At 45.6% G+C, this 14,803-nt stretch overlaps 1 protein-coding gene across 1 annotated transcript in view; it reads left to right on the top strand.

Moving 5' to 3' along the window:
* Nucleotides 1–14,803, top strand: part of dock8 (dedicator of cytokinesis 8) — a 79,006-nt gene that overhangs the window by 16,358 nt on the left and 47,845 nt on the right. Inside the window, 5 exon segments of the mRNA XM_070446835.1 lie at nucleotides 4,473–4,587; nucleotides 9,207–9,382; nucleotides 11,255–11,326; nucleotides 12,198–12,306; nucleotides 14,530–14,742. Coding sequence (XP_070302936.1) covers nucleotides 4,473–4,587; nucleotides 9,207–9,382; nucleotides 11,255–11,326; nucleotides 12,198–12,306; nucleotides 14,530–14,742 — 685 coding nt within the window.

Raw genomic sequence — 14,803 nt, 5'->3', positions numbered from 1 at the left:
ACATTATGCCCTGAATCTATTCTACCACGCCCAGAAATCTGCTCCTTTTATTCTCTGTCCCCAACGCACTAGACCACCAGTTTTGATAGCCTTTAGCTGTACCCTCATCCTACTCCTCCTCTGTTCCTCGGGGGATATGGAGGTTAACCCAGGCCCTGCGTGTCCCCAGGCACTCTAATTTGTTGACTTCTGTAACCGAAAAGCCTTGGTTTCATGCATGTTAACATCAGAAGCCTCCTCCCTAAGTTTGTTTTACTCAATGCTTTAGCACACTCCGCCAACCCTGATGTCCTTGCCGTGTCTGAATCCTGCCGTAGGAATGCCACCAAAAATTCTGAGATTTACATACCCAACTACAACATTTTCCATCAAGATAGAACTGCCAAAGGGGGAGGAGTTGCAATCTACTCCAGAGATAGCATGCAAAGTTCTGTCATACTTTCTAGGTCAAGGCCCAAACAGTTCGAGCTTCTAATTTTAAAAATTAATCTCCAGAAACAAGTCTCTCACTGTTGCCGCCTGTGATAGACCCCCCTCAGCTCCCAGCTGTGCCCTGGACACCATATGTGAATTGATTGCCCCCCATCTATCTTCAGAGTTCTGTTAGGTGACCTAAACTGGGATATGCTTAACACCCCGGCAGTCCTACAATCTAAACTAGATACCCTCAATCTCACACAAATTATCAAGGAACCCACCAGGTACAACCATAAATCCGTAAACATTGGCACCCTCATAGATATTATCCTGACCAACTTGCCCTCCAAATACACCTCTGCTGTTTTCAATCAGGATCTCAGCGATCACTGCCGCATTGCTTGCATCCGCTATGGGTCCGCGGTCAAACGACCACCCCTCATCACTGCCAAACGCTCTCTAAAACACTTCTGCGAGCAGGCCTTTCTAATCGACCTGGCCCGGGTATCCTGGAATGATATTGACCTCATCCCGTCAGAAGAGGATGCCTGGTCGTTCTTTTAAAAGTAATTTCCTCACCATCTTAAATAAGCATGCCCCTTTCAAAAAATGTAGAACTAATAACAGATATAGCCCTTGGTTCACTCCAGACCTGACTGCCCTCGACCAGCACAAAAACATCCTGTGGCGGACTGCACTAGCATAGAATATTCCCCGAGATATGCAACTTTTCAGTGAAGTCAGGAACCAATACACGCAGTCAGTCAGGAAAACAAAGGCTAGCTTTTTCAARCAGAAATTTGCATCCTGTAGCTCTAACTCCAAAAAGTTTTGGGACACTGTAAAGTCAATGGAGAATAAGAGCACCTCCTCCCGGCTGCCCACTGCACTGAGGCTAGGTAACACTGTCACCACCGATAAATCCACGATAATCGATAATTTCAATAAGCATTTCTCTACGGCTGGCCATGCTTTCCTCCTGGCTACCCCAACCCCGGCCAACAGCTCCGCACCCCCCGCAGCTACTTGCCCAAGCCTCCCCAGCTTCTCATTCACCCAAATCCAGATAGCAGATGTTCTGAAAGAACTGCAAAATCTGGACCTGTACAAATCAGCTGGGCTAGACAATCTGGACCCTCTTTCTAAAAATGATCCGCCGCCATTGTTGCAACCCCTACTACCAGTCTGTTCAACCTCTCTTTCGTATCGTCCGAGATCCCTAAAGATTGGAAAGCTGCCGTGGTCATCCCCCTCTTCAAAGGGGGTGACACTCTGGACCCAAACTGTTACAGACCTATATCCATCCTGCCCTGCCTTTCTAAAGTCTTCAAAAGCCATGTTAATAAACCGATCACTGACCATTTCGAATCCCACCGTACCTTCTCCTCTGTGCATTCCGGTTTCCAAGCTGGTCACGGGTGCACCTCAGCCATGTTCTAGGTACTAAACGATATCATAACCGCCATCAATAAAAGACAGTACTGTGCAGCCGTCTTCATCGACCTGGCCAAGGCTTTCGACTCTGTCAATCACCGTATTCTTATCGGCAGACTACATAGCCTTGGTTTCTCAAATGACTGCCTCGCCTGGTTCACCAACTACTTCTCAGATAGAGTTCAGTGTGTCAAATCGGAGAGCCTGTGGTCCGGACCTCTGGCAGTCTCTATGGCGGTACCACAGGGTTCAAATCTCGGGCCGACTCTTTTCTCTGTATATATTAACAATGTCGCTCTTGCTGCGGGTGATTCCCTGATCCACCTCTACGCAGACATCACCGTTCTGTATACATCTGGCCCTTCTTTGGACACTGTTAACTAACCTCCAAACGAGCTTCAATGCCATACAACACTCATTCCGTGGCCTCCAATTGCTCTTAAATACAAGTAAAACTAAATGCATGCTCTTCAACCGTTCGCTGCCCGCACCCGCCCGCCCGACTAGCATCACTACTCTGGAYGGTTCTGACTTAGAATATGTGGACAACTACAAATACCTAGGTGTCTGGCTAGACTGTAAACTCTCATTCCAGACTCATATTAAACATCTCCAATCCAAAATCAAATCTAGAATCGGCTTCCTATTTCACATCCAATACTCTACTCAGCAAACTGGATGCAGTCTATCACAGTGCCATCCGTTTTGTCACCAAAGCCCCTTATACCACCCACCACTGCAACCTGTATGCTCTAGTCGGCTGACCCTCGCTACATATTCGTCGCCAAACCCACTGGCTCCAGGTCATCTATAAGTCTATGCTAGGTAAAGCTCCGCCTTATCTCAGCTCACTGGTCACAATAACAACACCCACCCGTAGCACGCGCTCCAGCAGGTATATCTCACTGGTCATCCCCAAAGCCAACACCTCCTTTGGCCGCCTTTCCTTCCAGTTYTCTGCTGCCAATGACTAGAATGAATTGCAAAAATGTATGAAGCTGGAGACTTATATTTCCCTTACTAACTTTAAACATCAGCTATCTGAGCAGCTAACCGATCGCTGCAGCTGTACATAGCTCTATCACTCGTGTTAATTTGCTCAACTGTAATTACTTCGCTACAATGGCCTATTTATTGCCTTACCTCCTCACGCCATTTGCACACACTGTATATAGACTTTCTTTTTTCTCTCTATTGTTTTATTGACTGTACGCTTGTTTATTCCATGTGTAACTCTGTGTTTGTGTCGCACTGCTTTGCTTTATCTTGGCCAGGTCGCAGTTGTAAATGAGAACTTGTTCTCAACTAGCTTACCTGATAATTATATATATATATATTTTTAAATGTCTCTACCAGTCTGTCGCACTCGCAAATGCTTCACAGTGTATTTCTTTGTAGGCTATAGACTTGAAATCATAGAATAATATAGCCTAAATATTACATTTTCATTCCTTCTTAGGCTCCCTGTCTGGCTCCTGATGTATTTCGAGTGTTTATATGCTGATTTAATATGACGTAGCCTATTTGAAAGGATGTGCGATTCTTACATTCACCTTTTCATGTTTATTCAAGTACTTTTAATGTCAAATCATATGGCTTGGTTTCAATACTTCAAAACCAAATGGTAGGTCCAGGTAGTGAAAAGTGCTTTAGTGATTTTAATGAATGGAGCGAATTTGGAGCGGCAGTTGACATTTTTTTATTATCATGGAGCGGTTTTTAGTGGAGAGGTTGGAAATGTTACACTAGAAGTGCGCTCCGCTCCATGAACGATAACTGGGAATTTCCCAACATTCGCTCTCGACCTGCACAATACTCTGCTGTGCGACACACACACACACACACACACACACACACACACACACACACACACACACACACACACACACACACACACACACACACACCACACACACACGGGTAAACACACACACATGTACACGGTAGCCTATACACACTTCACATAGGCAGACTGCAGCAACATTCTTGCTACTGAGGGACTTTTCATGTATTTTCTATTACAGCAGAGAAGGAGAGAAGGAGATGGCATTGGTTACCTTTTGGTAGGGGCCAATGATATGGTGGATTAATTGTCTATAAAGACAGTAGCTGAGCATCTAATTGTTGTACTTTCTCAACCACCAAGAGACACACAGACCTCCCCCTTCTCTCTCCACACACACACACACACAGAGAGCTCCCATAACTCACCTTTCTTTAGGGCAAAACAATGGCCTGATCTAGTAGCCACAGCATTACCAACCGACACATTATACCGCAGAAGCACGTGTGCTTATTATTGAAGTTGCTGCGTCTCTCTTCCTCCTCCCTACTCTTGTTGATTGACTCTAGACCCCCCCCCCCCCTCCCATACACATTCCTCAGTAGTCCTGAATGACTCTCATGAATACTCAATCAGTGACCAACCTAATCCTTACCATAATGACCAAGTCATGCTGCCCCTCGAAAAGCTCACGAGGTCAAGGTGTGAGTGTGAAACATCTCTGCCTGCTCTCCTCTGTTCTAATACCATTTCAATACATGTCCACTCTTTCTCTCCGGTACCTTTTTGATCATCTGTTTGGCCGCACATCTCTACGAGTTTCTCCTCTCTGTTTCAGACACTCGTCTGCTGAGATCAGGAGACACTTTGGTGGGACGTATGGCTCCCCTCAGGTCTCCATGCAACACAGTCATCATGGCTCCAACGCATCTGCCTCCATGTGCTTCACCGCGGTGAGTTACGCTACTACAGGACTACTACAACTCACTATGCCTTTTCATGGGTAGCAGCAAATAGCACCACGGTGTAGTATTTAGCTACCCTAAGGAGACTGATTCTGAGTGAGACACTCAGACAGCATTTTGTGCTGTAGGCCAAATAATGTAATCCTAAAGAGGGATTTTGTCCCACCAGACATTGTGACCCCTCACTTATTCTCGCTCGCTCTCTCTCGTACTAAGTGCACTAATACCTCTCTATATTTGACAGGCTTAAGGCATCAGGGTTTACTGTAAGTCTCTTCATATCATGACTTGCCTAGTTAAATAAAGGTTAAAAATAAAAAATCTCTCTGACTCTAGGCTTCAGCCCTTTGATATGTCTCTGTCGGCTGCTCGGCAGCTGACTAGGCCAGAGGAGGGAGAGTTGGCCCATCCCCTAGTTATTATTATGATTAATGTCCAACCTGCTTGGGAAATGGGTCAGGGCGCAGGCTACTGTAGAGATATGGGATGGCCTGCTTACCTTCCAGCTTACACTGGCAAATATGTCATATCTGTGGATTTGCAATTGCAGGAAAGTGGTTTTTAATAACATCCTCTGCATGTTGATATTTTCCCATGGTGCATCATCAGCGGAGGAGCTCAGTGGAGCTGCAGGCAGATGTGTGGGATGATGATGATCATTGCTATGATTCATCTCTCTATTTTTAGGACGTATAATGATGCGCATTGTTATTAGTTAATAATCATTTCCAAAATGATGGATGACGTGAGTGTGTGTGTGTTTGTGTTGCGCTTGTCTGTGCGTGCCCCGCTTTTGTAAGAGTGTGCACTTGCTTGTGTGTGTGGTGGGGTTCTGTCTCTAGAAACACAAGAGATGATTGATGGAGGCCATGTCGATGCCACTTCCTGTAGTCAAGCGTTTTACCTTGCTTGTTGTTACCACAGATTTTTTTTTACCAAATCAACTCCTAGTCAGTTCCCTTACTTACTTCACGTAGAGACCTAAAAACATTGGATAGGTATTAGCAAAATGTTGATGGCTCCACTTTGCCCTCTGAAAGGCTGGGAGTAAATTTCACCAAGTTGCTTATACCTATCCACTCCTTTCACATCAACTACAATGCCTTGTGGTAGGGGCTAGGATTCACTTTGGAATTGGGTCTGAGGGTACCGAGTCTTGTGAGAGCTTGTGGTTAACTCTTCAATTTGTCAACTTCCCTCTTACATGTTGAATATTTAGCCGGGTAAGTCTACTTCCAATACAGTGTACCTGGGTTATAGTTCTACTAACGGTCATCTCGAGACCTACACTTTATGTTTAAAATGTGTGTGTAAAGCAGCCAGTGTTGAGCTTCGAGGCAGGTGATGTGTTGTTAGACTGGGTATTTGGTACAGCCTGTGGGTAGTAGTTTCCTCTTAGGGAAGTAGGTTACTGGTTCTTTATTAGGCTGAAAAGACACATTGCGGAGTTGGTGGTATAACTGTGTTCAAATTGTATTAGTCACATGCGCCCGAATACAACACCTTACAGTGAAATGCTTACTTACGAGCCCCTAACCAACAATGCAGTTTAAAAAAATACGGATAAGAATAAGAAATAAAAGTAACAAGTAATTAAAGAGCAGCTGTAAAATAACAACAGTGAAACTATATTCAGGGGGGTACCGGTACAGAGTCAATGTGCGGCGGCACCGGTTACTTGAGGTAATATGTACATGTAGGTAGAATTATTAAAGTGACTATGCATAGATGATAACAACAGAGAGTAGCAGCGGTGTAAAAAGGGGATGCAAATAGTCTGGCTAGCCATTTGATTAGGTGTTCAGGAGTCTTATTGGGGGGTAGAAGCTGTTTAGAAGCCTCTTAGACCTAGACTTGGTGCTCCGGTACCGCTTRCCGTGCGGTAGCAGAGTCAACAGTGTTACTGTTAGGGATAGGCAAGATGTATCCTCATATATATATCTTTTGGACAAAATACTACACACCCCCAGGACAAAACAACAAATGTGCATATTATGTATTAGAAAATATGATATTTTAAAGGTATTATCAAATATAATTACAAAATGCACAAAAGTGATTGAAACATGTCTTGCAGCTTAAGTGTTATTGAAATGCTTCCCATCCCTGCTTACTGCTTCAGGAGCAATAGTGTAGTAGTCTAATAGTCTGACTGCTGGTATGGACAACAGCCTGTTCCTGGTCCAGCTAAGAGCATTTCTCCATAGTGCAGGATGCCTGGGAGTTAGGACAGAGGTATGCATATATTTGCATGTATTTGTTTCATTTGGCTCCCATGCTAAGGAAGGGAAAGAGAACAATACAGTATATTATGAAAGGAGATATGCAGCCATGATTCCCCAAGCATTTAAATGTCTGGGGTTCACTCAAATAACTTAGGGAGTATTAGGATGCTGGTCCAGATTCACTCCTCACACGAAACAAAATACAAGCAATGAAGCCTTCTACCATCTGGTAAAGACATACTGTTTCTTTTTTTTGTCTCTTTTTTTGTCTATCTATCTCTGGTCTTTCTCTCTGTGTTGCAAGTTCCTGTTTTCCGCCTAGCATGACACCGGTGTARTAAAAAACACCACGGATGACGTCAAAAACATGTCAGAGCCAAAGGAATCCAGGACTGCTTTCACCTCTGTTTAACACTGCTGCATTTCTTTATTTTCTTTATTTTCTTTTCTTTCCTTTCTTTTCCTTCTTTCTTTCTTTCTTTTTCTCGCTTGCTCAACATCCCTTTGACACAGATGGAAGCACAACAGTACACGTTTTCTTTTCCTGGACACTTAACATTTTTCAATTTTAGTCACAAATCGAAGCTTTCGTAGCATTGTACACCGATGCAGCCGTATGTAGGATCATACGTATGTGGTTGTCGTATGCACAGGTTCAGCACTACAGCCCTCTCTGAAGCACCTGCAATACCCTCCTGTCATGCCATGCCCTCGCATACAGCCCAGAGAAGTGTATAAAGATACAGATCTGGAATACGTACAGTATCACTACGAGGCAGYCTCTCGTCTGCGATAGTCATCTGATGGCCTTCCCTGGTGACAAAAAGCATGTTTATTTCCCTAACTCTTTTATCACAGACTTGTGTGGGATAAGGCTGGAGGTGTGAAGTTGTTGCATTGCCAGCTTTTCTGAAGGGCTCTCCAGGTTATTCTCCATTCAGATCTTCTTTGCTTTACCACAGTGAACGGAAGTTCTTCAAGGCCTATTGAAGATTTCTGAGCCATACTTCACAGATTACCGTATAATAATTGAACTACTGTCTATGCAGCCACACACAGTTACTGCTCCAGCAACGTAATTAGACGAGAATTTATTACCATTCAGGTATTGTTTTATGTGCGTGTCTTTACAGCTTCCACACGAAGAGTCATTTCATTTCAAGACCACAGTAGTTACAGTACCGACACAGCATAACAACAACTTAGCAAAAATGTTGTCTGTTTTTGTCTGTAATGATGTTCCATACATGACACAATGAGCTGTCATCCAAAGGTCAGTCACCCGTTGGGATAGGGAGTTATAGGGGTTATAGTTCCCCAGGGGTTGTAGTATGGTTGCAGAGCGTTAGACTCTTAGGAGGAGGATGAATGGACTAATATGACAGGAATGGATAATGGTCTATCTGAAGTTTCCATCGAAAGGTTATATCAAGTTCCTCTAAGTTCCTTTTCTCTCTGTGTGAGCTCGGTCCCATCATTCCCTACAAATCTGAGGTTGTTGAGAGCAGAGTAGTGATCCAACCTGTCCTCCTCCCAGCTCTTTAATATTTGGATGTGACCGGAGGGCTATAAGAAACTCCCTGTGCTGTACCCAGGCCCCCAAAGCCTTCAAGGATGATTCATCTTTCTGTTTTTCATTTCTCTTTCTCTTTCTCTCTCTTTTTCTCTCTTTCTCTTTTTTTTCTCTCTTTTTCACTCACTCACTCACTCACTCACTCACTCACTCACTCACTCACTCACTCACTCACTCACTCACTCACTCACTCACTCACTCACTCACTCACTCACTCACTCACTCACTCACTCACTCACTCACTCACTCACTCACTCACTCACTCACTCACTCACTCTCTCACACACACTTCGTTTTGCCTCTCTCCCCTTAAAAAATGTGTTAAGTTCTTGGTAGGCTTCAAGTCCAGGCAATCCTTTCATTGACGCGAATGAATACATATCTGGAACCATCTGGCTCTAACCTCTATCAATTTCACATTTAGATGCACTACAGTGAGTGTATTCATAACCTTAAGAATGCCATCATGTAGTTGCTTTGTGTCTTAACCATTTCCTGCCCGTGCCCTCGGCATGAAACAAAAAAAAGTTTTTCTCTCTTGCCCCTCAGCTATTTCTCTCTCTTTTCTCCCTCTACCGCTCTCTCTCAATCCATCTCTCCATCCATCTCTCTGTCTCCTTCTCCCCCTTTCGCTATACTGTATACAATATAGTACAGTATAGAAAACATACTGTATCTCTCCACTCTAGTTCCAGTCTGTGTTGTCTATGTAATACTTGTCTGTTCCTCTATTTAACCGTCCCCTTCCCCCCTCTCTCTCTCTCTCTCTCTCTTTCTCTCTCTCTATCTCTCTCTCTCTCCTTCTCCAGCCCCAGTCGTATGACGCGGTGGAGCCCTTGGACTTGGAGGAGTTTCTGATGTCACAGCTGCAGGGCGGAGACTCCGCCCTCATGCGGGAGCTCGGAGATTTCCCTGACGATGACCTGGAAGTAGAATATGTGGAGAAGGAGTGTCGGACCGTACGCCACTCTGTACCTGATGAGGGGTGGGTTGCATGGTCACATGTTCAATATAGAATAAAGTCAACCATACCTGTTACTACAGTGGCAAGAAAAAGTATGTGAACCGTTTGGAATTACCTGGATTTCTGCATAAATTGGTAATCAAATTTGATCTGATTTCACAACAATAGACAAACATAGTGTGCTTAAACTAATAACACACAAATTATTGTATTTTTCGTGTCTATATTGAATACCTAATTTAAACATTCACAGTGCAGGTTGGAAAAAGTATGTGAACACCTAGGCTAATGACTTCTCCAAAAGCTAAATGGAGTCAGGAGTCAGCTAACCTGGAGTCCAATCAATGAGAYGAAATTGGAGATGTTGGTTAGAGCTGCCTTGCCCTATAAAAAAGACTCACAAAATGGGAGTTTGCTATTCACAAGAAGCATTTCCTGATGTGAACCATGCCTCGAACAAAAGAGATCTCAGAAGACCTAAGATTAAGAATTGTTGACTTGCATAATGCTGGAAAGGGTTACAAAAGTATCTCTAAAAGCCTTGATGTTCATCAGTCCACGGTAAGACAAATGGAGAAAGTTCAGCACTGCAAACATTGCTGCACGTCTGAAGTTTGCAAAAGTGCACCTGAATGTTCCACAGCGCTTCTGGCAAAATGTTCTGTGGACAGATGAAACTACACTTTAGTTTTATGAAAGAAACACACAACTCTATGTGTGGAGACAAAAAGGCATAGCACACCAACATCAAAACCTCATCCCAACTGTAAAGTATGGTGGAGGGAGCATCATGGTTTGGTGCTGCCTCAGGGCCTGGACAGCTTGCGATCATCGACGGAAAAATGAATTCCCAAATTTAGCCTAACATTCTCCTGCAAAATGTCTTTATCTGCCCGCCAATTTGAAGCTCAACAGTATTCGGGTGATGCAATAGGACAACGACCCAAAACACAGAAGTAAATCAGAATGGCTTCAACAGAAAATAATCCTTCTGGAGTGACCCAGTCAGAGTCCTGACTTCAACCCGATTTGAGATGCTGTAGCATGACCTCAAGAGAGCAGTTCACACCAGACATCCCAAGAATATTGCTGAACTGAAACAGTTTTGTAAAGAGGAATGGTCCAAAATTCCTCCTGACCGTTGTGCAGGTCTGATCCGCAACTACAGAAAACGTGGTTGAGGTTATTGCTGCCAAAGGAGGGTCAACCAGTTATTAAATCCAAGGGTTCACATACTTTTCCCACCCTGCACTGTGAATGTTTACACGGTGTGTTCAATAAAGACATAAAAACGTATAATTGTTTGTGTGTTATTAGTTTAAGCAGACCGCGTTTGTCTATTGTTGTGAACTAGATGAAGATCAGATTACATTTTATGACCAATTTATGCAGAAATCCAGGTATTTCCAAAGGGTTCACATACTTTGTCTTGCCACTGTATATTGCTTATGCCTATTAGATCTCCACAGATTGTGGCGAGGGCCTGGGTCTAGAGTTCTGGGGTCGGCATTGATTTAAGACAGGCTAAAGTCCCAGTAACTTTCTCTGCTACGAGCCTATATCTGTTTCAAGGGCCCCACTCACTAGTTTAGTAGATCCCACTACAATGGCTTATCATACCTCAGAAGGCTCTTACAATCCAGAAAGTACTGTGCAAGTGGTATCTTAGCGTCTTTGGATTGTCACTCACCTTGAACATGATAGTACAGGTAATGCTGATAAGATAGGAATGCAGGAGGAGTGGAACAGGTCATATGCGGGCTGTCTGTGGAGGGTATTTCCGCATGTGTGTGCGTGCCCGCACACGTGAATGAGTGCATACGTGTGTATGCTGCCGTATGTGTGTGCGTTCCATCCTTCACATTCCCTCTCTGTCCTCCTGTATCTCTATAGGGTGGAGTTGGATTCCCATGTGAGGGACTGTGTTCAGAGTTACACCCAGCCCTGGCTGATGGTCAGCAGGAGGTGAGCTTCTTATCATGGCACATTCAGGRGCTGCTTTCTCTCCTCGTCTTATTTTCTTCATGACTACTGACCTGTCAAATGCTTGACGTGTGTCCGCTACTGGTCATTAACCCTGGAGCGCTACTTGGTGTGCGGGCGTTGGGACAATATGCCTAAAGGCTGTGGAGCAGCAACTTAAGCCTTACACCCCAGGTGGCTCGGTCTCCAGGACCAGGGTTGGTGACCACTGGTGCAGACGACACAGTGGAAACCTATGCAGTGGTTTATACAGTGGAAACCTAGCCGGTGGAAACATAGGCAGTGGAAACCTAGGCAGTGGTTTATACAGTGGAAACCTATGCAGTGGTTTATACAGTGGAAACCTAGGCAGTGGAAACCTAGGCAGTGGAAACCTATGCAGTGGTTTATACAGTGGAACCTATGCAGTGGTTTATACAGTGGAAACCTATGCAGTGGTTTATACAGTGGAAACCTATGCAGTGGTTTATACAGTGGAAATGTTTTCTTGTCAGATGCAGCACCACAGGTGTCCTCGCCCCTGTCTGTCTCACAGGAAACAGAGAGATATCTGAGAAACTGTGATAACCCCTCTCTTCATCTTCACACACTGATTACAGCCAAGGCCTGCTGGTTTTTATCTTCTCTCACTCTCACACAACACACCACACACACCACACACACACACACACACACACACACACACACACACACACACACACACACACACACACACACACACACCACACACATGCTGCGGTTCTGTTGTTGTTGTAATCTGGTTTGTTTTAGATTAAAATTCCACCGGTGTATCAGTAACCATGCCGTATCTGGGGTTGTGTGTGTGTGTGTGTGTGTGTGTGTGTGTGGGCAGGTGCCAGGGAGATGGCTGGAGTGCATATTCCGAGCGGGCAAGTCTACACAAAACTCTGCGGAAACAGACTTTTGAATCCGACGTCCAGCCAGAGAAACAAGAGACACGGGTAAGCACAAAATATACACAAGAATGCATACACAACACCACGACAAAGATGACCCAATAGGTTTTAAAAACAGATCAGGGTTCGGGTCCGCAAGGAGCAGTTCTGTCAGTCCCATTGTCATCAGGAGACCAGAGTACATCCAGAGTTTACAGTAGTATCGCATGCAGCCTTCAGATACATTACGGATTGAAACAGAGTAACATGATACCCTGGTACTGTATAAGAGAAAGGTAACATGTTCATCGTGAAACCCGAATACTACAGTTTCAATCTCCTCACTCCTCAGATCGATTGATATAGATCGTTTTTTTTAGCTTTATGCAGTGGTTTATACAGTGGAAACCTATGCAGTGGTTTATACAGTGGAAACCTATGCAGTGGTTTATACAGTAGAAACCTGTGCAGTGGTTTATACAGTGGAAACCTATGCAGTGTTTATACAGTGGAAACCTATGCAGTGGTTTATTACAGTGGAAACCTATGCAGTGGTTTCCTTGTCAGATGCAGCACCACAGGTGTCCTCGCCCTGTCTGTCTCACAGGAAACAGAAAGATGTCTGAGAAACTGTGATAACACCTCTCTTCATCTTCACACACTGATTTAATGGTGAGGACAATCTAATCAGCGTGCAATGAAAGTGGAGAGGCTGAGTGAGAACGTGAGGGAGAGGAACGTGAGGGAGAGAAACGTGAGGGAGAGAACCGTGAGGGAGAGAACCGTGAGGGAGAGAACCGTGAGGGAGAGAACCGTGAGGGAGAGAACCGTGAGGGAGAGAACCGTGAGGGAGAGAACCGTGAGGGAAGAGAACCGCTGAGGAGGAAGCACCGAGAGGAGGAGAGCACCGAGAGGAGGAGAGCACCGAGAGGAGGAGAGCACCGAGAGGAGGAGAGCACCGAGAGGAGGAGAGCACCGAGAGAACCGAGAGAAGGAGAGACAGGAGGGGTTGTGGAGCACAACACTGAACACAGAAGTGTTTTGTTACTCCTATTACCTCTGTCCTGGCACCGTCTCCCTCATGTTTACCCAGCCTGCCCTGCACCCAATGGGGTGTGAATATTCATGCAGTCCCCGTCTGTTTCCCGACCAACCCCAGGCAGCATCCAATTCTCTGTCCTGCCAAGTCCCCGGACAGCACCCAGCCAACCCCATGCTTCAGCTCCACCTCTCCCAGTCCCAAGCTCAAAGCTCCAACCCCCTGACAGTCAAGTCCCAGCCCCAGCTATCCTCTGTCTCCAGCCTTCGCCAGCCCCCAGCTCTATTCAACAGTCCTTCCCCCAGCACCAGCCATCCTCAGTCAGCTCCCAGCACGAGCCTAGTTGTCTCCAGCCCTAGCTCCTCTCCCCATCCCCAGCCCCATTCCCCAGGTATTGCCAAGTCCCAATCACCCAAACCAAAGGCTAATTGTTCCAGCCGTGAGTTTCCCATCCGCTCCAGGCCAGAGAGAGGAGAAGAACAGGCCTATTGTAACTCAGCCTCTAATTGTCCCATGCTCCAACACTGCAGCACTCTGGGGCTCATTAGCAATCATGTGGGGTTGCCTGGAGCCCTGTGGCCCAGATTGGGGAAGCCTGGTTGGGATTGGGGCACTGTGAGGCAGTGGTCGGGGTGTGGAGGTTAGATGGAAGATGGATGTTCACTCTTCCGTTTTCTTTAAAGGGTGAAATCCCTGGATTGTTGAAGACAAAAGATTTGAGTAAATATTTTGACCCAAATGAGGCAAATTTGCTGAAGGATGGCAACAGGGGGTTGGCAGGTGGCGGGATGGTGTGGTTGGAAGTAGGACGTAGCCTGAGAAATCCAGAGCCGTCTTGTCATGTAGCTCAGTGGTAGAGTGATTCCATGTTTGCAATAGCCCTGATTTAACACGGGTCTCTCTGTGGTGGTAGGATGCACCCCTTTGCTCCGAAGTTGCTGGGCTCTTCTGGAGTTTAACCCATTAGTCATGGATTCCATGAGGTTGCCTTGATTCTCTTGATGTTCACACACAGTTAGGAATCAATGGACGACGACTTACCTCTCCGCTGCACTTGCATAGCAAGTTACCGGCCTAAGCTCTTGAAGTAATGCAATTATTTGGAAACACTTGCAATGTAGGCCTACATGAAATATACTTTGGTTTGGGAGAAGTAACATTATTTTKTTGGGAGAATTGGGTATTTTGGATGTTCTCTTTTCCATCCTCTTCCTACCCCTCTCTTCTAAAACCTGTCATTATTATTACAGGTGAAGTCCCCCTCCCTGGCGGTACTGAGTGATGACTCCGGCAGGACCCTGACCTCCTCTGACTTTGACCTCCGCTCTGGTCTGACCCCTGACCCCAGAGTGGACGGGCTACTGCGCTTCAGTAACCATGATGACCTGGACAGGTTCAACCTGGAAGCCCGGCAGGCGAACCGCCACGCAGACCTGTTCGCCTTGTACCCACCCACCGACGAGGTGAGAGGGACACGCGCGCGCCCGCACACACACGGACACTAGCGATACGCGGGTTGACTCA

The sequence above is a fragment of the Salvelinus sp. IW2-2015 genome, linkage group LG15, assembly GCF_002910315.2.
Source record: "Salvelinus sp. IW2-2015 linkage group LG15, ASM291031v2, whole genome shotgun sequence".
Taxonomy (NCBI): Eukaryota; Metazoa; Chordata; class Actinopteri; order Salmoniformes; family Salmonidae; genus Salvelinus; species Salvelinus sp. IW2-2015.
The sequence above is the reverse complement of the archived record's forward strand: the minus strand, read 5'-3'. Positions and strand labels throughout refer to the sequence as shown.